Source organism: Corythoichthys intestinalis, chromosome 8 (genome assembly GCF_030265065.1).
Source record: "Corythoichthys intestinalis isolate RoL2023-P3 chromosome 8, ASM3026506v1, whole genome shotgun sequence".
Lineage (NCBI taxonomy): Eukaryota > Metazoa > Chordata > Actinopteri > Syngnathiformes > Syngnathidae > Corythoichthys > Corythoichthys intestinalis.
The window spans coordinates 7851581-7875402 of record NC_080402.1 but is presented as its reverse complement, the minus strand read 5'-3'; the positions used below and the strand labels follow the sequence as shown (position 1 = coordinate 7875402).

Genomic DNA, 23822 nt, shown 5'->3' with positions numbered 1-23822 from the left:
TCTTGTTTTCTCATGTATATTTATAATTGCTCTTCACCTAAAAATATTTGTTTTTTTCCGATTACTCGATTAATCGATAGAATTTTCAGTCGATTACTCGATTACTAAAATATTCGATAGCTGCAGCCCTAATTACGATTAAATAATTTTTAAGCTGTAATTAACTCGATTAAAAATTTTAATCGTTTGACACCCCTAGTTTATTCTTGTAGTAACAAATCACATGACCGACACAAGCAAGCAAGAGGCATCTAGGCCACCGTTACGTAGGAGAAAATTTAGCTATTTAAAAAAAAAACACAATTTGGACGCAAATAATCGCTACAACAGAAATACTACAAATTATTCATGCTTTCTGTGCGGCCTATTAACAAATTCCGCATGGACCATTAGTGGACCGCAGCCCGCAGGTTGCAGACCACTGCCTTAGTATGCTGGTATGTCAATGTGTCTCTTTGTGTTTTTAAAATGTAATGCAGTGACGTATGGGATGGTGAGCGCCAACATGTATTACTACACCAAAGTCATGTCGCAGCTTTTCTTGGACACGCCGCTTTCCCATGGAGATCCCACCACGTTTCGGAGCATTTCAACCATGGATGACTTCTGGAAGGTACGTGTCAACGTCGCAGTGGTTCTAAAAGTGTGATGTTAGCTCTTATCTAATCTCTAATCACGCGTTATCCCAGTTCACCGAAGGCCCGTTTCTTAACGGTATGTACTGGGAAGTGTGGTACAACAACAAGAGCCTTCCAGAAAACCACAGTCTCATCTTCTACGAGAACCTCCTTCTCGGGGTGCCACGGCTCCGGCAGGTCAAGGTCCGCAACGCTTCGTGCAGCGTCCACGAGGACCTGCGCGACCAAGTGCGCGACTGCTACGACGTCTACACGCGCACCAACGAGGACACCGCCCCCTTTGGGCCCGGTAACGGGACCGCCTGGACGTACGCAGTGGAGGCCAGCGGCACCGGGAGCACTCGCTGGGGACGTGTTTCCAAATATGGCGGTGGGGGATACTACCGAGATCTGTCCCGGACCAGGGAGGAGTCTGCGGTCCGGTTGCGCTTCCTGAAAGACAACCTGTGGCTCGACAGGGGCACCAGGGCCGTTTTCTTGGACTTCGCCGTCTACAATGCGAACATCAACCTTTTCTGCATTGTCAGGTAAATCTCAACTGCGGAGGCAGTGGTGGAATAAATCAGCTCCGGGCCCGGGTGCGCAAATACGAACCGGGGCCCATAGTGCCAAGCGGGAGGGAAGGGTGTGCTAGTAGAGAAATCAAGGCCCGCTAGCACCATTGCGTGCGTGTCATGTCATTGCTGCATTAATGTACACAGGAAAATGTTTTCAATAGGTACCTTTCACAATTTCAATACTACCCTGAGAACGCCTGATCTCGGAAGATAAACAGCGTTGGGTAGTACTTGGGTGAGAGACCAGGAGCTGTAAGCTTTTTGATTATTGTTTATGAACATACAAAGAAATATCAAACATACACTCACCAGCCACTTTATTAGGTATACCTGCTCGTTAACACTCAATTTCTAATCAGCCAATCGCATGCCGGCAACTCAATGCATTTAGGCATGTAGACATGGTTCAAGACAATCTCCTGCAGTTCAAACGGAGCATCATTATGGGGAAGAAAGGTGATTTGAGTGACTTTGAACGTGGCATGGTTGTTGGTGCCAGAAGGGCTGGTCGGAGTATTTCAGAAACTGCTGATCTACTGGGATTTTCACGCGCAACCATAGCTAGGGTTTACATAAAAAAGAAAAAATATCCAGTAAGCGGCAGTTCTGTGGGCGGAAATGCCTTGTTGATGCCAGAGGTCAGAGGAGAATGGCCAGACTGGTTCGAGCTGATAGAAAGGCAACAGTGACTCAAATAACCACCCGTTACAACCAAGGTAGGCAGAAGAGCATCTCTGAACGCACAGTATGTCGAACTTTGAGGAAGATGGGCTACAGCACCAGAAGACCACGCCGGGTGCCACTCCTTTCAGCTAAGAACAGGAAACTGAGGCTACAATTTGCACAAGCTCATCGAAATTGGACGACAGAAGTTTGGAAAAACGTTGCCTGGTCTGATGAGTCTCGATTTCTGCTGCGACATTCGGATGGTAGGGTCAGAATTTGGAGTCAACAACATGAAAGCATGGATCCATCCTGCCTTGTATCAACGGTTCAGGCTAGTGGTGGTGGTGTAATGGTTTGGGGAATATTTTCTTGGCACTCTTTGGGCCCCTTGGTACCAATTGAGCATCGTTGGAATGCCACAGCCTACCTGAATATTGTTGCTGACCATGTCCATCCCTTTATGACCACAATGTACCCAACTTCTGATGGCTACTTTTAGCAGGATAATGTGCCATGTCATAAAGCTGGAATCATCTCAGACTGGTTTCTTGAACATGACAATGAGTTCACTGTCCTCAAATGGCCTCCACAGTCACCAGATCTCAATCCAATAGAGCATCTTTGGGATGTGGTGGAACGGGAGATTCGCATCATGGATGTGAAGCCGACAAATCTGCACCAATTGTGCGATGGCATCATGTCAATATGGACCAAACTCTCTGAGGAATGCTTCCAGCACCTTGTTGAATCTATGCAACGAAGAACTGAGGCAGTTCTGAAGGCAAAAGGGGGTCCAACCCGTTACTAGCATGGTGTACCTAAAGTAGCCAGTGAGTGTATATTTATGGGATGAGCAAATTACAATGTGTTTTTTTAACACCCACCCCAAGCTCCACCCCTGTGGGAGGGCTTAAATGAAAAATGGCGATAGACGCCCAATTCATTTTGGTTGCGGCTATAGTTGCTGATAGTGGTCGAGTTGGGTTAAAGAGCTGGCTTGCTTTGTTCTTGTTGTTCTTCTTGGTAAGGAGACTAGCTCAAATTGCCGTTTTTCTGGACAGATATGAATGAAATTTGGTGAGTATAATGTATGGATGTATATGCCTTGATCCCCGGAGCCGGACTTGTAATTTTTAGTCTCAGATCTTGTTAATTACATAAATCAATTGCCGACTTATTGTTGCCTGTATGCTCCGAGTTAGCCAGTAGAGGGCATGTGCGCGCTTTGGTTGTGCATTTGATGTCTCCAGGCTTCCGAAACATTAAGGGAGTGAGTGAGTCTGGCGGTTGTAGTTAATTTTTAAATTTGGTAAAAATAATTTATGGATTTTTTTCCCAACAATTTTTTTAGTTTTATATTTCTTTCTTTATTTATTTTTTTTATGTTTAGCAATTTATTGTCCGGGCATGTAATAGTAGTTCATTTTAACTAAATAAAAAAACACACTTTTTACTTATTTATTTACATTCTGTAAAAAAAAAAAAAAGAAAAAGCATATATCTTCATGATGTATTCATTAACATTGTATTAAAATTATCTACTTATTATTGTATTAATCACGTCAATTCTAAAAATGAAAATATTTCTTTTTAATTATATAGTAATTAACTATGTAATTGTTTTTACTCAGGCTTAGCATTGTAGCGTCAGGTCTAGTGCTGCAAAGATTAATCAATTAACTCGAGTAATTCGATTAGAAAAAAATTTGAATTAAATTTTGCTGCTTTGAGTATTTGTTTAATTAAAGTGGCGTTGCAATTGTTTGTTTTGAAAGTGTTTGCATTTAGTTTTATTTATTTGGGTGGATACACTGCCCTCTAGTAGCAACAATGAATATAACTCATTTCACATGGCTGAGTCCAGCTGCTCCCTGTTAAGACCAACATAAGCTAAGTTTTTGTTTGAGCTAATGTTTTTTGATGCATTTGTAATTTAGTTTAGTATGTTTAGCCATTTTTCGTGGGAATATGTGTTTGAACTAGAGCTGAAACGAATACTCGAGTAACTAGAGTTTAAAAACTGATCCGAGTAGTTTTATTCACCTAGAGTAATCATTTATTTTGACAGCTCTAAGCATCACGTTTTGCTTGGACTGCGCTGATGTCACGTACGTAGAGGAAGAAGAAGAAGAGAAAAAAAACTTACTGCAGCCAACAGCCGCTAAAAACCACGCCGACGTTGCTAAATACTAGCCCGCACGATGCTAGTTAGCAGGTAGTGTCTGATGAGTCTCATAGAGATCACATGTATGTTGAACTAGATGTGAAATGACAGACTCGGCCGCGTCTGGGCAGCGTTAATAAACAGCCGCCATCTTAAAGCAGTAGAGTGCTAAGCGCTAATAAAGAGCGCTAAGCGCTAATAAATAAGATTAACGTAACGTTAGCCCTGCGGAGGGCTAGGTTTCTATTAATTATGACCACTGTTGATGCTTGGCTAACGTGTCTTACATACAGGCTTTAACATAACATAGCGATGTGGAGTGATGAGGGTGTAAAATAAAAACTCAATAATGCTAACTATCAATTTTAGCTCAGTAGTCATTGCTGGATAAAACACCAAGTAGCACTGGTCCCTAATGTGCTCCAATACAGCCTGTAATCATACATTTATTATGAACACTGCAAAAACTCAAAATCCTATCAGGACTTACAATTTAGACTAACTTAAAAATTAACTAAAACTTAAAAATGGCTTGACACAAATAGAAATTCAATGGAAACACGTGGGGAAAAAATACTTTTAGGTGATGTGTGTTATCAAGTGTAACGGCATTTTTAGGTATATATATATATATATATATATTTTTTTTTTTTTTTTTTAAAGATCTAAAGGTTTTTTGAGTGAAAGCAGTGAATTAGTCTTTTTGTTAAATTTTAGTTACTTCTGAGATGCAATTGTTGGCTGTTTTCAACAATGTACAGTACATCGAAAATAAAGACATTGATTGACTGAAAATGGTTCAAGATTAGATGAAATGTCTTGTTTTCTCATGTATATTTATAATTGCTCTTCACCCAAAAATATATTTGTTTTATCCGATTACTCGTTTAATCCATAGAATTTTCAGTCGATTACTCGATTACTAAAATATTTGATAGCTGCAGCCCTAGTTTGAACCATTTGTTAAGAGCATGAAAAAAAAAAAGTTAGCATTTCATAGCACTTAAGCTAGTGGACTTTTGCTATGTAGGTTAACCAATTGTTCTTTTGTTGTACTTAGATTAGTTTCATTTTATACTGTTTGAGGCTCAATTTTTCATGTTCCTTATCCGACTACTCGATTATTTGAACTAACTAGTTCGATTAATTGACTGCTAAAATAATCGATAGCTGCAGCCCTAGTCAGGTCATACAGTATTAACTCATTTACTGCCATGATTGTGTTTTATTGCCATAGATGGCAAAAGATGTCCAATCCAGTTTGGTTCCGCCTTCTTTCTTTACAGTCGCTAATAGGCTAGTTGTAAGAATTTGGTTTAAATTCAGAGTTAAGGCATAATAACATTTTATATATTTGAATTTTGGGTCTTAATATTTTACTGTCAATTTATAAAAAAATAACTCATTTACTGCTATAATCATTGAGTTTCATCGCGCTTGACTACAATAGCCGTCCAATCCATTTTGACTCAATCAAATGGATTGAACGTCATTTGCCGTCAATGTCAGCTGTCACATTTGTCAGGATGTTGGTGGAGTTCCCAGCGACGGGCGGAGCGGTGACATCATGGCACTTCCAGACTGTGCGTCTTATCCGATACGTGTCCAGCTGGGACTACTTTGTCGGACTGTGCGAGGTCATGTTCTGCCTCTTCATCCTCTACTACGTGGTGGAGGAAGCGCTGGAGATCCGAATTCACCGACTGCATTACTTCCGGAATCTCTGGAACTGTCTGGACGTCCTCATTGTCACTGTACGTTTCCGGTTTTGCTATTTAAGCTGTTCTTGTCTTGTTGTGAATTGTATGGTGGGCTTATTTAGCTGAGCGTGGTGGCCATCATCATGAACATAACAAGAACGGCCATGGTGAGCAGCTTGCTGAAGACCCTCTTGGAGAACTACACCACCCACCCCAACTTTGAGCCACTGGCTAACCTGCAGCTTCAGTTCAATAATGTGGTGGCGGTCATTGTATTCTTCTCCTGGATTAAGGTATGTGTATGCCGGCCTCTGCCAGTTCAAACGGATTGGACGTCTATCGCCGTCAATGGCAGTTATGTAAAAAGAAATCGTCCCGTAACGAGCTTCAAATGTTTCAAATCAGCTCTTCAAGTTCATCAACTTCAACAAAACCATGAGTCAGCTGACGGGCACCATGTCGCGCTGCGCCAAAGATCTCCTGGGCTTCGCCATCATGTTCTTCATCATCTTCCTGGCGTACGCGCAGCTGGCCTACTTGCTCTTCGGAACGCAAGTCCACCATTTCAGCAGCTTCCAAGCTAGCATGTACGTAAAGCACGTTCTCATGTTTACACGTCGCCAGGAAAAATAATCAAAAAACGTTTTTTTTTTTTTTGGGGCGTAGTTTAACTCAATTCCGTATCATCCTGGGAGACTTTGAGTTCTCCGAAATCGAGGAGGCCAATCCGGTGTTGGGTCCCGTCTACTTCAGCACCTTTGTCTTTTTCATCTTCTTCATCCTCATGGTGAGTCGAAGAACCGCCGCGAAAATCCGCGGTTTGACGCCTGTTTTCTTCGCAGAACATGTTCCTGGCAATCATCAACGACACGTACTCGGAGGTAAAGGCAGACATGTCGCAGCACAGGTCCGACATGGAGATGAGCGATCTCATCAAGAAGGTGGGCAGGGTTCTTGGTGGGGTTTTCGGGGGAAGGAACGCGAGATTTTAAAAAAGTGATTTTCACAGGGTTGTAACAAAGCTCTGATGAAACTGAGGCTGAAGAAGACGGCGGTGGACGATATCTCGGACAGTCTGCGGCAGGCCGGGGGGAAGCTCAACTTGGGGGAATTGCGGCAGCATTTGAAGGGGTGAGTACTAAATAATGAAAAGAATCCTGGAGAGAAAACACTTTCCAATGACAGCTACTGTATATACAGTGGGGAGAACAAGTATTTGATACACTGACAATAGGAAAACCCATTGGCAGTGTATCAAATACTTGTTCTCCCCACAGTACATCCATCACACTGACAAAATATTTGTCAACTCCAATGTAGAAATGTGCTAGTATGAGATTTTGACAGTATGATAACCTTAACCAAAAATACAGTGGTTTCACAGTGTTTTCCGCGATTTCCGGGTTAGCGGTGAGTCAGCAACCAGCACACTTTTGCTCAATAGACAATGTTTATTGATTAGAAAATGCAGAATGAATGACATTTATTGATTACAATCCCACAATTGATTACAAGCAACAAGTATTAAAAACAAGCATAACAAGTGGCAACGATGACGTTAGATCTAGTTTGTCAATCCCAGAATCCCCGCATTACTGTTACAGCACAACGAAATGTACGTTAACAATGAAAAGCGCTTACCGTTGACAAATGAGTGGGGAGCCAAACGCTCCCCAAAGCGGCGAAGGAACAAAGCCAAGCGACCCGTACGTAATCCTCTGGCAGACATCCGGGGAGCTGGGGGAGTCCCCCGACTCTTATAGGCACATCTGACGCGGGGACACGGGTGGCCACTCCCTGCCCCCACGAAAACGCACCACCCGAACTCGTGAGACCCCCGCCCCCAGCAAGGGTATGAGATTCCCCCCCAGTTGAGGCTCCCAACGGTTAAAGTAGAATGTTTATTTAAGTTATCTCGTGAGATTCCCTCCTAACTATGGAACTCAAGTGCGTACTATGATGCAAAACAAGTTATCTCGTGAGATTCCCTCCTAACTATGGGACTCAAGCGCGTACTACGGTGCAAAATAAGTCATGTCGTGAAATTCCCCCCTAACTATGGGACCCAAGGTGAAAAACAATAGAAGTTGTTACAGTCTAGGTCACAGACATACATCACAAAGGCATGATGTGCTAATGTTAAGGCATCACATAATATTTTCCCCCATCACAAGGTATTTCAATTATAGCTCTAAAATATGTTATTTTGTCATGTATGGGTTATTTTTTTCCATTGAACAGCATTTTTTTTTCACAACTAATATTAATAAGTTGAATATTAATGGAGCGTTAGTGCAAGAGACAGCATGTGTGTATGACTCGTATCATTATTTACACAATATACACACACACTTAACCTCTTTCAACACAGAAAGTCGCCAGAGAGAAAAATGACCACAGGCTGTATTATGAAAACGTTATTTTGAACAGATGTTTACAATGGCAGAAGACTTTACAAAAGCACGCTAATGGAGAGGGAACTAGTTAGCTGTCTTGGCATGCTAACTAGCCACGTTAACAGCCTCATTAACAAGCATACGTTATAGTCAGGGGTGCACATAATTTTTTTGCCCAGGTTCTCAGAGGAGGACCTGGAGATGTGACTTGGTCCTCATTGAGCTTGAGAGCCGACCCGCCTGATGCGATAAATTTATGACAAGCTTTACTTAGAGCCAATTAACTTTAATTAATTATATTAACAATTAATGCTTGATTAACATCAACTGGCACAACAAAATTGCCATTACTTTGAAGTGAAATGTAAAGAAATAAAAAGAACCGATTCAAAATAAAGGGCATTATGCGGCTCCCACATTAACTCCAAGCCTTTTTAAAAGTGGGATATCCTCCTCATAAGACCTCATTGAACGTGCATGTTTAGCTTTGTAAAATGCGAGCAAAAACACGTTTGTCAGTGCATGTCGCTGTTCATTACCTTTATTCCGCCACTTGTCCATAGGGCGAGTGGGGTCCTGTTTGACATCGATAGTTTGCTTAATTGCCACATGCTCTCTTTTTTTTTCGTGCTTTTCAAAGTTTGGATGGCTGAAATTCTTTGACCCTACATAAAATGCGCTGCTCTTATCGGCGACATTGGGATTCTCATGGCACATTTTGTACCGCATTTCTGTGCGAGCATCATTTGCTTCTAGCCATGGTACCTCCTGTAGCCACTTTTCAGCAAAAGTCCTTTTTTTCGGTAGCTCCGGTGACGTCTCTGTTGTCTGTCTGTCTTTTGACGGGGGTGGGGGAACACGGAAGTAATTTAGTGATGGCCAAATGAAGCCTCATGAAGCAATGAAGCTTTGCAGCCAATTGGTTTGCACATGTAGCAAAGCTTCATGGTGCTTCATTTACCCTATGGCGCCATCAAGTGGTCTAGAAGCCCAAGAGGTCAACATTGTTAAGAATTCAATGGCTATTTGCTTAAGACAAAGATATGAATGTGCTTGTGTTAGTAATTTAGTATGTGAACAAAATACAACAAGTGCTAAGGGTAATTTGTTATTCATTTTTATTTAGAAATAATAGCTTTCCCACAGTGGCTGGCTTTAAACGGTTTCTTTTTTTGGGGGGGGAAAATATTTCACCAGCTTTAGAAAATATTCTTTCACAAGGCACAGATGAAGCTGGGGTGCAGAGAAATGTGAGTGCCAGTTTATATAAATTTGGGTAGGTATTCTTTTGTGCCTCCCAGTACACTAATGGATTGTTCATTCTGTTGATGTTTGGTTCAGATAGGTACACACACACACACTCACATTTGTATTAAAGTAGTTTTTCTCCCTTACCTTATTGAAAGCAATCAAATCAAAATGTTCCCATACAGGGGAGGATCGCTCTTTTCGCGCAGGTTCCATCGCAAGCAAAGGACAAGGCTCGAAAAAAGATTGCACTGGTTGCACTGTTGCGCACAGATATAACAAGTACAGGAGCCCGAAATCCACAAAATGTGAGATAACAGGCGATCGCCATTGCGTTTTGCAACCAATTTATACCGTAGTCTGTCCTGTTTTTGCAATGTGCGCCAAACGTTGGATCACTTCCGAAGCACTCACGAGATTCAGCCGGCCGCCGCCGAGGCTTCCCACGTCATCATTTCCGGGTTTTGCCGAAATGAAGCGCGCCTCGCTACAAGCTTCGTGGAAACCCCCCTCCCATTACTCGACACAAGCTTCGGAACCCCGGCTCATTTCGTCCCATCACTAAAGTTATTACTCAGTGTGGCCTGCCTCTTCAAAATTTTGAGAAGTTATTTTCTCGTGTCCGCCGCAAATACAGTGGTCAGCCATCGGTACGCAAAAGCGTATGGAAGCCGTTGAGGGCCAGCGCATTTGTCTACGTCCAGTACGCATGCGCGCATGCGGACCACTTATGTGCACCCCTGGTTATAGTATTTGGATTTACCATCTCTAAACACACGACACATGCTGGAGTGAACTCTCGTAGCAGTCGGGAAATGTCCATGACAGCGTTGACTTACCTTAAATTTTGTGTAAAGTGGCTTATGATGGTCACGTAAATGGGAAATCATGTTGGAGGTGTTGGTCAATTCCAATGACGGATACAAGAGTAATTTCCGACAAAACTGACACTGACCTATCTACAAAAACCACTTTGCACTACATCTTTGTATTCAACCAGATAGTCTCTTCCTGGTGATGTCACTTCTGCAGCTGGCGCCTCTGTCCTCTAATTAGATCGGCATCAGAAGGTCGAGAGCTGGTTAAACGACTTGAAGTTGTCAAGACATTCCTGCATGATGAATGAATGAATCAGGCAGGACCATCTCGCTCATAAACCTAGCAGTTTCGAGTTACAAGTAAAAATTGTTGCCTTCAAGCAGGAGAAAACTGAGGAATGGATGGATGGATGGAACAGTAAAAAAATGGCGCCTGGTATTGCTTTGGCGTGAGGACAAAGAAAAAATATTTTACTTCATGGTTGTGCACCGCTTGGGGCAGGAAGGGCCATACAGACGCCGAAATCCAGGCCATCTTCGCCAAATACGAACACGACGGCGACCAGGAGCTGACTGAGCACGACCACCAGCAGATGAGAGACGACCTGGAGAAAGAACGGGTGAGTACCTCCGATGACTCGTCATTACACTCATTTAACAACACCAGTGTTTTTGACAACTCTCATAATTTTCGTCTTAGTCTTTTGGAGATAAGTCTTAGTCATATTTTAGTCGTCTCAAAATGTGCCTTCGTCTAGTTTTTGTTGACAAAAACTCAAGATCAATTTTGTCTAGTTTTAGTCATTTATTAAAAAATGTTTTCGTCTATAAAATTTTAAAAAATATACTCAAAATAAGTAAATAAATAAATGTTTCCAACTATTTCGAATGAACATTGACAGACAAGCACAGATTATAGGATCTAGAAATCTATCACCAACTTGGTGATAATACACACTCAGCGGGAAAACGGTACATTGTTTTCAATGAATAAAAGCCACCTGGGTGCCACAAACTGGAGGTAAAAGTTGTCCGAGAGTTTAAGAGGACGCACGTCGTGTAACACAAATGCTATGCTAACACTACAAGTTACATTTGGTGTGATTATCACTTACCACTAAGGGTGTAATGGTACATGTATTTGTATTGAACTGTTTCGGTACGTGGTGCTCGGTTCGGAACGGAGGCGTTCCGAACGAGTTTCTGACGTAATATAACCCTTACTTTTCGAGGCTGTGAGTCGATCGGGTTACAGTTCCTTTGTGTAGATTATATTTACTCCGTCTTCTCTACTATAATGAGGACCAACACGGTAAGACAGTATAACCCAGAAACGTCAACGGCGCGACAACGTGGCCGCCGCGAGAACGCAGTGAAACGCGGGCGTTAAAGTCAATCAGTCAATGCACACCAGTCGCAGTGTGGCCGCGTGTTAGACACGTCCCGGAAGCGGCTCAACACGACGCACGCGAAAACAACGGCAGAGTTTATCATTTGACACGAGACGCGACCCTCCTACGTCAATGGTAAAGATACACGATAATATCGGTCGCCAATAATTATCGGCCGATAATGGCAATTATGACGTCACACATATAATCCAGATAATAAAAAAATTCAACCGATAATGCAATCCGATAATTATATACTTGATTTAGCCTCCAAATGTACACAACCGAAGAATTCAGCACGCCACCTCCTCAACCCCTCCCCTCTCTGAAGCCCCTGAGGGAGGAGGGGTTGAGGAGGCGGAGTTACACGACAAGAAATAGTTGAATATTATGGCGGCTGTTACTAAAAAAACGACGCTCTCGCCATCTAGAAGTTCCACGAGGCCGAAAGAAAGCGTCCTCATTCAAAACCACTAACCCAGCATCCATTTAAAACTGCATCACAAAGATTTTTGGAATGAATACGAGGCTGCTGCTCGCGGGAATGCTAAAGCTATTGTAAAAACTAAGTTAAACTACGGGGCTTGTGACGATATAGAGTCGGGTTGTTTGGGAAAGCAGCCCAAGGCAGGTGGTAAACTCGCATCTAAGGCTAAACACCGGCACAACTGGAGACCGATAGTCGGCAAGTAGCCGTCTTCCGACGGAGCCCGCCATTCTGGCCAACGGCGAGGCGGGAAGAGCCCGGTTCTCCGGCTCCAGGACCTCCGGCGAACACCCCGGTTTCTCGAGCGTTCCCCCACTGCGCGCGAGCAGAGCCAGGCCTCGAATACGCCGCGGCGAACCGGCCGGTGCGGGCGGATTATCTGGTATGAACGTAGCCGCCGCCACTCAAAAATGCATTCAGTATGTAAAATGACGAGCGGTCAGATGACTTTGTAACGCTGCCTTTATTTTCGGCTTAACAAAACTCAGGCACAAAACAACACGCGCGGAGATGCGAGCTCCAACTCCATTCAAATAGTACTGCCGTGTATCAGTTTAGCTGCTGTACAGCAAATGTTGTGAGTGCCGCAAATGTAAACAAAGCGCTGCAGGATGGGTACATGACATCTCGCTCTTTTGAGTTAATCATTTTCACACTGTGCAACAAAGCATATAACATTAGCAATCACTTTTCAAATTTAACTTATTTGTCTGCTCAATTACAGTCACAGTAGATAATCAAAACTTATTGGCACTTATTAACACTTGCCAATTTAAATATGCACATTCCTGTTGTAATGAAATAATAATATTCTGTAGTCACAAATATTATTCAAAATCTTTTCTTCTTCCAAGTTTTTTTTTTTTTTTTAGGATGAAGTATAATAATGTATTGCTTAAAATAAGGCTGTTAAGATTATTTTCAGCTAGCTAGTTTTCTTCCATGAAATCTGAGCGAAATACGCTTGAAGCGCTGGCAGATAATTTCACTTATTTCCAATAGATTTACACTTAAAACTGACTAGTTTTAAGGAGGTATGTTTTGCAGTGTATTAATGTTATATGTGTTAGGAATGGCTTACTTTTAAAGGCATTTTTGTGCAACTTAGGTATTTACTCTGTAAGTAATTGTTGCCAAAAGTTTACCATTACACAATGTCAGACAATGTCATTATTTAGATGTTGGAATTGACGACTTGTTCATATTTTATGTTGAAAAAAAAAAGAGCAATAAATTATATTTTTGCACAGTAATATTTTCTTTTAAAATTTTACATAAATCTTTTGATAGAATTATCGGCTTGACATTATCGGTTATCGGTAGGAATGAGGAGGAAATTATCGGTTATCGGTATCGGTTGAAAAATGTATTATCGTGCATCACTAGTCAATAGTACTACCGGTAGGTAGGATCGGGCAGACCGGAAGTCACTCATGTAAAAATACGGTGGATCCGGTTGATTTTCAAACTAATATGCAATCATAACCAACTTTTTGAGTCCATCAGATCTCTTGAGTGGTAGATCGGGGCACAGTTGACTTGTCTTTGTTGATTTACTCTTGTCTTCTCTGCTATCATAATAACTCATACGGCCCCGTGTTCAAATACAAAACCCTCCTACCACAACAAAACAAGTAGGAACTAATATTCACAAAGGAACTAAAGTTATACAACATAAAATATACAATATAAATGAATACCTCATCACATTTGTAAAATATAAACACATAATAAAATAAATAATAGCCCATTTAAAATAAATTGAAATGAGCTAAAACACCTGTACTTAAATAATAAAAATAATACACAGATCCTGCTTACACAATTAAATTTATTAATTTCTGTGTGGCACTTTAACTTGAGAAAATCCACCAATAAAGCTTTTGAAAACCGTTCATAAGAAAAAAAAAAGATTCATTGAGGCATTTCATTTGTGAAATACATGTTAAAATCTTTGTCATTGGGATTGCTTTTCTCTTTAGCACAGGACTTCTTTTTTTTTCTTTCTTTCAGAAAGAAAGCTGACCAATACGCGGGGTCTGAAAGGCAAATTGTTGTTGGATTATCTTTAAATACCCGCTACTTTTTGAGCAGAATTCTAGCTTTGTATGAGCTAATGTTCCTATTGTTGAAAGCACAAAGGTGTGTAATAAACAACTAACACATTTATAGTTTGCATTTTGTTTTCTTACTGTACTGAAAATGAACGGAACAGTGACCTCAAAACAGAGGTACAGTACGTACCGAACAGAGATTTTTGTGTACCGTTACACCCCTACTCACCACAGTCAGCACAGACCTTTTAAAGGCTAAAACAACATTGCATAGTCTCTCTGCCCAACAAACGAAATCTTACCGTGTGTGCAAGGAGACTGGAGGGTTGGGGGAGAGCAGCACGTCACGGGTGACACAACCTGACACTGCTATGATGCAGATTAACTGGACATACAGTGCCCTCCATAATTATTAGCACCCCTGGTTAAGATGTGTTTTTTAGCTTCTAATAATTTTTTTAAATTCAAATAATAGGGGACCTTAATGGAAAAAAAGAGAAAAAGCCAACCTTCAATACAAGTGCATTTATTCAATGGGGAAAAAATTCCACATAAAGAAATAATTATTTGACATCAAATAATGTGTGTCACAATTATTAGTACCCCTGGTGTTAATACTTTGTACAACCCCCTTTTGCCAACAAAACAAGGTCTGGGGACTGAGATGGCCATAGGAGGAGCTTGATTTTGTGTCAGGTGAACCATTTCTGTGTAGATTTGGCCATATGTTTAGGGTCATTGTCTTGCTGAAAGACCCAGTGACGACCAATCTTGAACTTTCGGGCAGAGGGCAACAGATTTTGATTTAAAATGTCCTGGTATTTCAAAGCATTCATGATGCCATGCACCCTAACAAGGTTCCCCGGGCCTTTGGAAGCGAAACAGCCCCACAGCATCACTGACCCACCCACTTAGAGTGTGCTTTGGTCAGATGAGACCAAGATTGATATTTTTGGAACCAAACACTCTAAGTGGGTCTGGCGTGCCACAAAAGATCTGCATGCTGAAAAGCACCTCATACCCACTGTGAAGTATGGAGGGTGGGTCAGAGGATTTTTGAACAATTTTGGAACTAGTGTACATAAAATTAAAAGCGGGGGTGGGGGGCGGGTTGAGGTGCATCAATAATCTATTTATAATCGAATCGGAGCCTCTGAATCGTAATCGTAATCGAATCGTTAGGTGCCCAAAGATTCCCACCTCTAGTATCAAATGTGATATATTTGGCAATAAATGGTGACACCCTTTATGAAAAATCTGATTGGCAATGAATAATTAATATACTACTATTATATATAGCAGTATACTATAATATTAATGCTAGATTAAAAAAAATTTTTTTTGAATCATGTTGGAGAGGCGAAGTCAGTGTCTGAATCTGCTTACATTCCATTCGTTTGCACTAGTTAATGCTATCAGCATTTGACCTCATTTTTTATTTGTGATTTATTGTTGTTATTTACGTGTTTATTTGTACTTCAATAAAGAATTTAAGTGTTCCAAAATGTTTTTGTGAATTAATGAGCATCATCAAAAATGTCATTGCTAAATAAGTTTAAAAAAAAAACAAAAAAAAAACATATTTCCTCCACACCCTTCTCACCTTTTTAACCCCTAACTCATTTTCATGCCTGATTGCATATTCTCCCCTGCCAAGATAAGAAAACAAATCTTACCATGTGTTTCAAAACGAGCAAGCCTGTAGCGCAGCCTACCTTGAAGGACATCTCAAACACATCTCAAACACCGGGGAGGTCTGGGGCGCAGCTATTCTCACATGAGATGATAACAATGCTAGTTTTAATCTCCCATGACACAGCATTAGCTTGTCGTCATGTCGTCGAAATATTTGCGTTATCATAATAATTGAAAGAAAAGTGTTGTAGTCTTACAACAAAAAAGCGAAAATTTTAGAAGGATAAAATGTTTTTAAATATTTACCAAATTCCTGTGCATTTTTTCAGGAGGACTTGGATCTTGAGCGTGCATCTTTTACGCGTGCATCCGTCGGTCGCGGCATCCCTCGCGTCCAGGACGACTCGGAGGAAGACGACGACGAGGACAGCGGGCACAGCTCCCGCCGCCGCGGCAGCAGCTCGGGCGGCGTTTCCTACGAGGAGTTCCAAGTGTACGAAAACATGAAAAATAAAATGTCTGCGTTATTCTCGCCGCTCATGGCGCGTTGCCTTCGACAGCCTGGTGAGACGCGTGGATCGAATGGAGCACTCGGTCGGCAGCATCGTGTCCAAAATCGACGCCGTCATTGTCAAGCTGGAGACCGTGGAGAGGGTCAACGTCAAGAGGAGGGACGTGCTGGGACGCCTCTTCGAGGGCGCCGCGGAGGTATGACTTCATTGGACGGAGACGATTGAGGATTTTCAGGAAATCTCACTTCCTGTGCGCTTTAGGAGGAGCGAAACGTAGACGCGCACAGCGAACAGGAGCGACTGGTCAGAGAGGAACTGGAGCGCTGGGAGTCGGATGACGTCTCCTCGCATACGCCGCGACCTCGCGCCCGACCTCCTTCCTCGCTGTCGCTGGACGGCGTGGACGCTAACGCTGACGTGTAAGATGTTGCCAAGTCAGACTTTTCGGTAAGAGACGTCCCATCGTGGCTCTTATGGACTAAATTAATAATATGTTTATCACTAATAGACATCCAATCCATTTGAACTCCAAATGGATTGGACGTTTAGCACCGTCAATGGCAGACAATAAGCCTGAGTGTCATTCAGTAAATTCTCTTTTGAAAAATACTGTACTGTACAATTCACCATGTAGGGTTCCCAACTTTACTTGTGCACTCACTTTACCCTATCACACCTTATAGACTTCACTATCAGTTGACGGGACACGGGGCTCGGGGCCGATCCGTAGAAGGCCTATTTTCAAAAATTTAAAATATTTTCACAACCTAAGCCACTAGCGACCTAAAACTAAAACGGACCCCTCCCTTAGGCATATATGAGTCTCCATGAGCAGCGACATAAAAAAAAAAATCCCGATTACCGTAAATTCCGGATTACAAGCCGCTACTTTTTTCCCTCATTTTGAATCCTTCAGCGTATGCAAGGATGCGGCCAATTTATCAATTTTTCTAACGACCGCCAGGAGCGCTCGAGCATAAAATGCAAGCATAAGACACGTGGAACATGTGTGTCGAGGAAGACGCTAGTTGGCACTCTTACCCGTATTTTAAGTTTGTGCTTTGTGCACGAATAAAAGTAGCAGACCCTCATCTTTGTGCATTAGTAGAATTAGCATAGCCTGGTACTCCAGACTCACCGCTGTTCCAGCTATTGAGTCTGGCCACCATTAAGCGGATAAAATTTTCAGAGCGGAGCAAGCCACAGCAAACAGACAGCGGAGTGGACCAATCAGCGACGGGCGGGACGAGGGACTTACGCGCGGAAGTAAACATACGAGGAGAGCGGAGTTTATTCAACATGGCTAGCGCGAGACAGACTGTTGTCACTGACTTGCGTCGATGTGTTTTTGGTAATTTAAAACTGATTTTACCGTGGATTGGAACATATTTTCGGCTCTCCTGTTCGCCATCTGTGTTGTGGAGACGACTTCCGACGCGGAAGAGTGACACCGCTCGTTAAGAGCACGTCACACAAATAAACGAATCTATCGATTGATTTTGTACTTGCTCGAGAGGGCGTTAATGGGCTGGGTCTCAGACTTCTCTCAGTGTTTGAAAAACACACGGAGAACAGGCAAGAATTAGCATACCCGCATCATGGTAGAAGAAATGGATATGATGTGCCGAGTTGAATTGAAGGCTTGGATGGCCAGCGGCGTCAGATCGTTTACAAAAGTGGTCGTATGCGAAGAGCAACTTTTGCAAAAGTCTGACAGCGTGGAGCAGCGTGAAAAAAATCCACCATCACCAACGGGTTTCGAAAAGCCGGTCTGCTGCGCTAAGGAGTGAGCTTGAGGAGTCCGCTAATTGCCGTGTTGCTGGCGCTGTTTGGAAAGAAAAGTTAAGGTATTGTAACGATGACAAATAGTAACCCATTAAGTTAGGTTGCAATTCTTTATTTTGGAAACTCGTCGAACAACACACGACTGCTGCCTCTAGCAGCCGACGCACACACATAGACACACCCGCAACAACAAGGACAGCACGTCTCTTGCTCTTCCGCACCTCCCTTACCTGTAAGTCACGCGCTGTATCATAACCCGATTTGTTAAAATATGGTATTTAAACTTGGAAAACGGTGTATTTCTTTATAAATATTTCAGTTTAATATGTGGGCACACGGGGCTTATAGGCAGGAGAGGCTTATGTATGTACAAAATGCTTTTTCCTTTAAAAATGTACTGGGTGAGGCTTGTAATCCGGGGCGCTCAATGGTCCGGAATTTACGGTAATTATATTTTTATGCAAGTATAAACAAACTTAAAATGACTATAAAGTTCTCAAATTTTATGGTAGATGCAGAAAAATCACCAAATGCAGAGATAATCACCTATATATTCAGGATCAATAGCAATATTCAACCAATCATATGTTTTTTCTCAAAATAGCAACTTAATTTTTTTTTATTTAGTGCAAGTTTTCAACAGCTAATAAATTATTCAATTTTCACATCAATAATACTTGAGGACAGCATGCCGAATCATCTTAATTTTACTCAACAAAGCCAAAATTAACATATTTCTATATACAATCAGAATTTATTTAGGTTGAATTCCGCTATTGTGTAGCGATACAAAATCCAACATGGCGGCCGTCACAAAACAGATAACATTCTTGCAAATAAATGCTTAAATCGCAGAATTACTATAGATATGAACATAAAACAGTCTATATTCTTGGTTAAAAGCAAAAAAACGGGCAGTTATCGTTCATTTTACGTAAGTATTTCAAGCTAAAGTCACGATATTGTCTAATCCAACATGGCAGCCGTCACAAAACGAAGAGCTTTTTCAGTAGAAAATTCTTGCAAATAAATGCTTAAATCGCAAAATTTCTATAGATATGAATGTAAAAGTCTAGTTTCTAGGTTAAAAGCAAAAAACGGGCAGTTGTCGTTCATTCAGGGGTCGCGTTAACCGAATATTTTCCGTCGTTGACCGATTTTTTAAAACGGTGACGGAAAAAACTGAAGTCCATCCGTCATTTTGACCGGTTGTAATTCACACCCCAGACCACAGGGTGGCGAGTGAGCATATTAATTAGCTATTGTCTTTCTTGATGCATGACGTCGTTGGCCTTACTCTGAAAAATGTCAAGGCAACTGAGTGTCCGAAGTTTCTTCAAAAAGCCCCAAAACGACGATGGTGTTGATAAAAGAGGTAAAAAAACAGGGACTGCACAAGCGGACACGCAATTCAAGTCCATGCGCACCAGGAGGAAAGTGTGAGACTACGTTCAGGCCACAGCAGGTGAACTGTTAATTTCATTGTTCCATATGCTACATATGGTAGGCTACCTAACTACTGGGGCCACAGTCAGCTGTTTTTGTCGCTGCGGAGAAAAAGTTACATATTCATCTGCTTGATGTGTGATGGCACGGTGTGGATTCTCTGTTAAGCTTGTTCGGACAGAATATTAATTTAAAATGAATGAAAACTAAATACTATTGAATATGTTGAAGCGGTATGCAATGTTAAGAGTCTTGTTAGCTGTAGGCGCACTATCCGAGACCCCTCACTATCCACTCGCGGGGGCCTGCGCTTGTCAGTGACGTTCCTTGTTCTCGCTATTTGATTATACAACTTTAACATTTGTTAATAATACGCTCTGTGTGTAGTATTATCCATCGCTTTTCCTTTTTAAATGGGCACTTATAAGCAAACGCAAGAAGTAACAACGGGAACATTTTTAAACAGGCATTTCACGGGAGAGCATTTCGACTCTTCGGCCAATCATATAGCGAGAGCGAGTGGATAGTGAGGGGACCGCGCGCGGCTCTTAAGTGTCTCTGTCACGTGACTGTCGTAGCCGGTAACGCGCTCGGCCAAATGGACACACAAGTACGGGAGGTGAATTATGCCAAACAAAGGGTCACCACAATGTCATTATCATCATTTTAAAAATTTAAGTGACGGGTAAAAATAGATTATGACCGGATTTTTATGACCCTGTCAGCCAAAATGTCAGACAACGAAAAAGTCTAGCGCAACCTCTGCGTTCATTATACGTAAATATTTCAAGCCAAAATTACGATATTGTTTAATCCAACATGGAGGCCATCACGAAACAAGGAGTTTTTTAAGTAGAAAATTCTTGCAAATAAATGCTTAAAGGGTATGACAACACCTGGGGAAATGCTAATATTCCATCATTTATACATAAACGCATGCCTTTTGGATTCATATCATGCCACTTCGTGTAATTACACACATCGCAACACCAAGAAAATGATAGAAATTTGGATCGATTGTCAAGCTAAAAGGACCCGCCCACGAGATCCCGGAAATCTAGCATATTGTGTGCGTGACGTCACTACGAGGAAACAACCGGCTCAGTGCTTAGTACTGAATGGCGGCGATGATAGCGGACAATTTTGTTTCTAGTTGCATCGATGAATCCGACGTAACGAACATTCTTCTAATGGTGACGAGGAGAGTTATGAACCTTTCTTTGGTGTTTTGGATTATCAATTTGAGCCCAAACGAAAGCCAGTGCAGCCTAATGAAAGGATCATTGAGAGGAGCAATCACACTGATGAAACACCGGCAACATCGTGTGGGAAACACCGAATGGTTTGTTTTGCATTTCTTTTTGTGAAGCTGATACACCGTGACCGCAAAATAATGTAATGTGTAGAATAATTATCATTTATTGTGCTATCAGAGGTTTTCGCTCAGTCAACAGACACAAATATGAATGGGATTTGAGGATTAGTTCTATGTATTTTACGAGCGATAATTTATACATGTGTCCAGTCCTATATCCAATGCGTGATATGTTTTTAGAGACTCACTCCGGCCATTTCGAGCTTGGCTGCTCCGCTCCTTTGGTTAGCCTGGGGTGGTCTCATCAGAGCCAGTCGTCCTCTTTCTTGATATCTCGGGACATTTAGGTGGCTGCGCGTGTATGGTGGCTGCTTTCATCAGCAATTTCATAGCAAAACCTGATTTCATTTGTCCGTAGTTCGAATAGCTTTCAGGTGTAAAATGCGCACCACACAAAACCGTGCCGGAGGCTGGGTCTGCAAAATTAGCCCTCTTAGCACGGACGAACTTTACTCATTGTCTGCGTAGTCCAGCTCTTTTTCTCGCGTTAGGGAACTCATGGGTACTACATTGCGACAAATGGCTATTTGTAGACCACATAGCATGACAGGTTTGAACCATTTTAGCGATTTTTTGATAAAACACGAACGCAATTCTCTCGTCGATAAACAACGATGGCACCTGCCTCGACCTTTCGTTTCCTTGTTATGACGTCTCCGCCCCATTCGGCTGTTTCCGTAATACTATCGGAACTGTTCGTAATTTTCGATCTATTTTCGCTAATTGCTCATGAATGCGATTTTTTTTTTGGTTAACTTTATTAATATGTTATCTTGCCACATAACGGTTCTCACAGTCCCTTAGCGTTTTAATACCCTTTAAATAGCGGAATTTCTATAGATATGAATGTAGAACAGTCTAGATTATTGGTTAAAAGCAAAAAACGGGCAGTTATCGTTCATTTTACGTCAATATTTCAAGCCAAAGTTACGGTATTGTCTAATCCAACATGGCGGCTGTCACGAAACAAAGAGCTTTTTAAGTAGAAAATTCTTGCAAACAAATGCTTTAATCGCCGAATTTCTATAGATATGAACGTAAAACAGTCAAGATTCTTGGTTAAAAGCAAAAAATGGGCAGTTATTGTTCATTTTACGTAAATATTTCAAGCCAAAGTTACAGTATTGTTTAATCCAAGAGCTTTTTAAGTAGAAATTTCTTGCAAATAAATGCTTAAATCGCAGAATTTCTATAGATATGAACGTAAAACAGTCTAGATTCTCAGTTGAAAGCAAAAAAACGGGCAGTTATCGTGCATTTTACGTGAATATTTCAAGCTATTGTTTAATCCAACATGGCGACCGTCACAGAACAAAGAGCTTTTTCAGTTGAAAATTCTTGGTTAAAAGCAAAAAACGGGCAGTTATTGTTCATTTTACGTAAATATTTCAAGCCAAAGTTACAGTATTGTTTAATGCAAGAGCTTTTTAAGTAGAAATTTCTTGCAAATAAATTCTTAAATCGCGAAATTTCTTTAGATATGAAAGTAAAACAGTCTAGACTCTTGGTTAAAAGGAAAAAAACAGGCGATTATCATTCATTTTACGTAAATATTTCAAGCTTAAGTTAGGCAAATTTTTTCCATTCATTTCATTGTATTCGAACTGTTTCAAAGTGCATTCATAGTGCGAAAATATTTCCACCTAAATCCGGCGTTAAACGCAGCGTCTGTTTGACAGTGATGAACCAGGCTGTTCACAGTGAATAGTGAAAGCCACAACAACGCTGGGTCAGCCCCCTACGGGAAGGCGTGGCACAAAGTCTGTGGGAGTTGTCTTGTCAACTGATGGTGAAGTCTATGCACAGCCTTATCTGACTTATCTTCCCACTTCTTATCCTTTGGTTACTGATTATGGAAAATACTCAGGGTGTAAAGGTACACTAAAATGTCATTTCGGTTTGGTTACAGTTTCGGTACAAAAAAAAAAATGTAAACAATAGTAATTGTGTAAATAAATAAAAGTGACCCTATTGGGTGGTATTTTAAATAGATTACACTGAGTTCATAAAATGAAAACATCAGTAAATAATTGTACAACTGAACAAGTGAGCCTGTTCTATCAACGTTGCATCAAAATGACATAATTTACTGAGTGATACTTAATGATATCTGGCATAAGAATTCATTCATGTTCATAACAGGTGTCATGTCATAATTATGTCAGTCTCACTTTTCTATGTGGTCACTCTTTTCTAAGCATCACCGGGTAAAAAAATGTGTGTCAAAATTGTAGGGTCATATGGGGCTGAAAATTACAACATTTTTTCACACTTAGCGCCACACAGTGTTTGAAATGTGGTGTGAAAATTTTTTCTTTGTTAAATTTAATCCACAATAGTCACGTCAAAGCTTCCAATGAAGTACCTTGTTATTATTATTATTATTATAATGATCACATACACACATGCACACATCCTCAAATTGTAACTTGAAACAAACTTCAATTTGGAGTGCAACTAGTGTTCATGGGAAACCCATGCATTTATATTTTATCCTGTGCCTTAATGTTTTATCTGTTTGTTTTTTTAAGGTGTTTATCGAATAAAAGTCATATCAAAGTTTGAGTGCTTGGGACATTTTTGGGGGAGCATTTTTAACCAACTTGCTTTTATTTATAAACAAAGTATGGTTGTGATCAATTGACTTTATATTTTGTATATATATATATATATTTTTTTTTAATCAATAGATTTACTTACTTTTTTTAAAATCATGTTTTCATTAAATTATGTTATTAGCTAACTTTATTGTTGTGATTATCAACTCAAAAAACTGCATATCATTTTTAAGTTGCTTGTATTCAATATTTTTATATTCTATAAATAGCGCCTTCTCCTTGATTATTTAACATTTTTGTGATTATTTTTTTTATATATATACTGTATATATACATGATCTATTATTATATTGAGCAGTTACATTTGATTTGGCAAATGTTTTGTAATTAAA

At 40.9% G+C, this 23822-nt stretch overlaps 1 protein-coding gene across 1 annotated transcript in view; it reads left to right on the top strand.

Annotated features, from left to right (window-relative positions):
• Nucleotides 1–23711, top strand: part of pkd2 (polycystic kidney disease 2) — a 32302-nt gene extending 8591 nt beyond the window's left edge. The window contains exons 4-15 of the mRNA XM_057844249.1: nucleotides 480–613; nucleotides 690–1165; nucleotides 5551–5779; nucleotides 5848–6018; nucleotides 6131–6312; nucleotides 6392–6512; nucleotides 6568–6666; nucleotides 6735–6856; nucleotides 10690–10807; nucleotides 16084–16247; nucleotides 16315–16462; nucleotides 16528–23711. Coding sequence (XP_057700232.1) covers nucleotides 480–613; nucleotides 690–1165; nucleotides 5551–5779; nucleotides 5848–6018; nucleotides 6131–6312; nucleotides 6392–6512; nucleotides 6568–6666; nucleotides 6735–6856; nucleotides 10690–10807; nucleotides 16084–16247; nucleotides 16315–16462; nucleotides 16528–16689 — 2126 coding nt within the window. The 3' untranslated portion in view covers nucleotides 16690–23711. The remainder of the gene's footprint in view (nucleotides 1–479; nucleotides 614–689; nucleotides 1166–5550; nucleotides 5780–5847; nucleotides 6019–6130; nucleotides 6313–6391; nucleotides 6513–6567; nucleotides 6667–6734; nucleotides 6857–10689; nucleotides 10808–16083; nucleotides 16248–16314; nucleotides 16463–16527) is intronic.
• The last annotated feature ends 111 nt before the right edge of the window (nucleotides 23712–23822 follow it).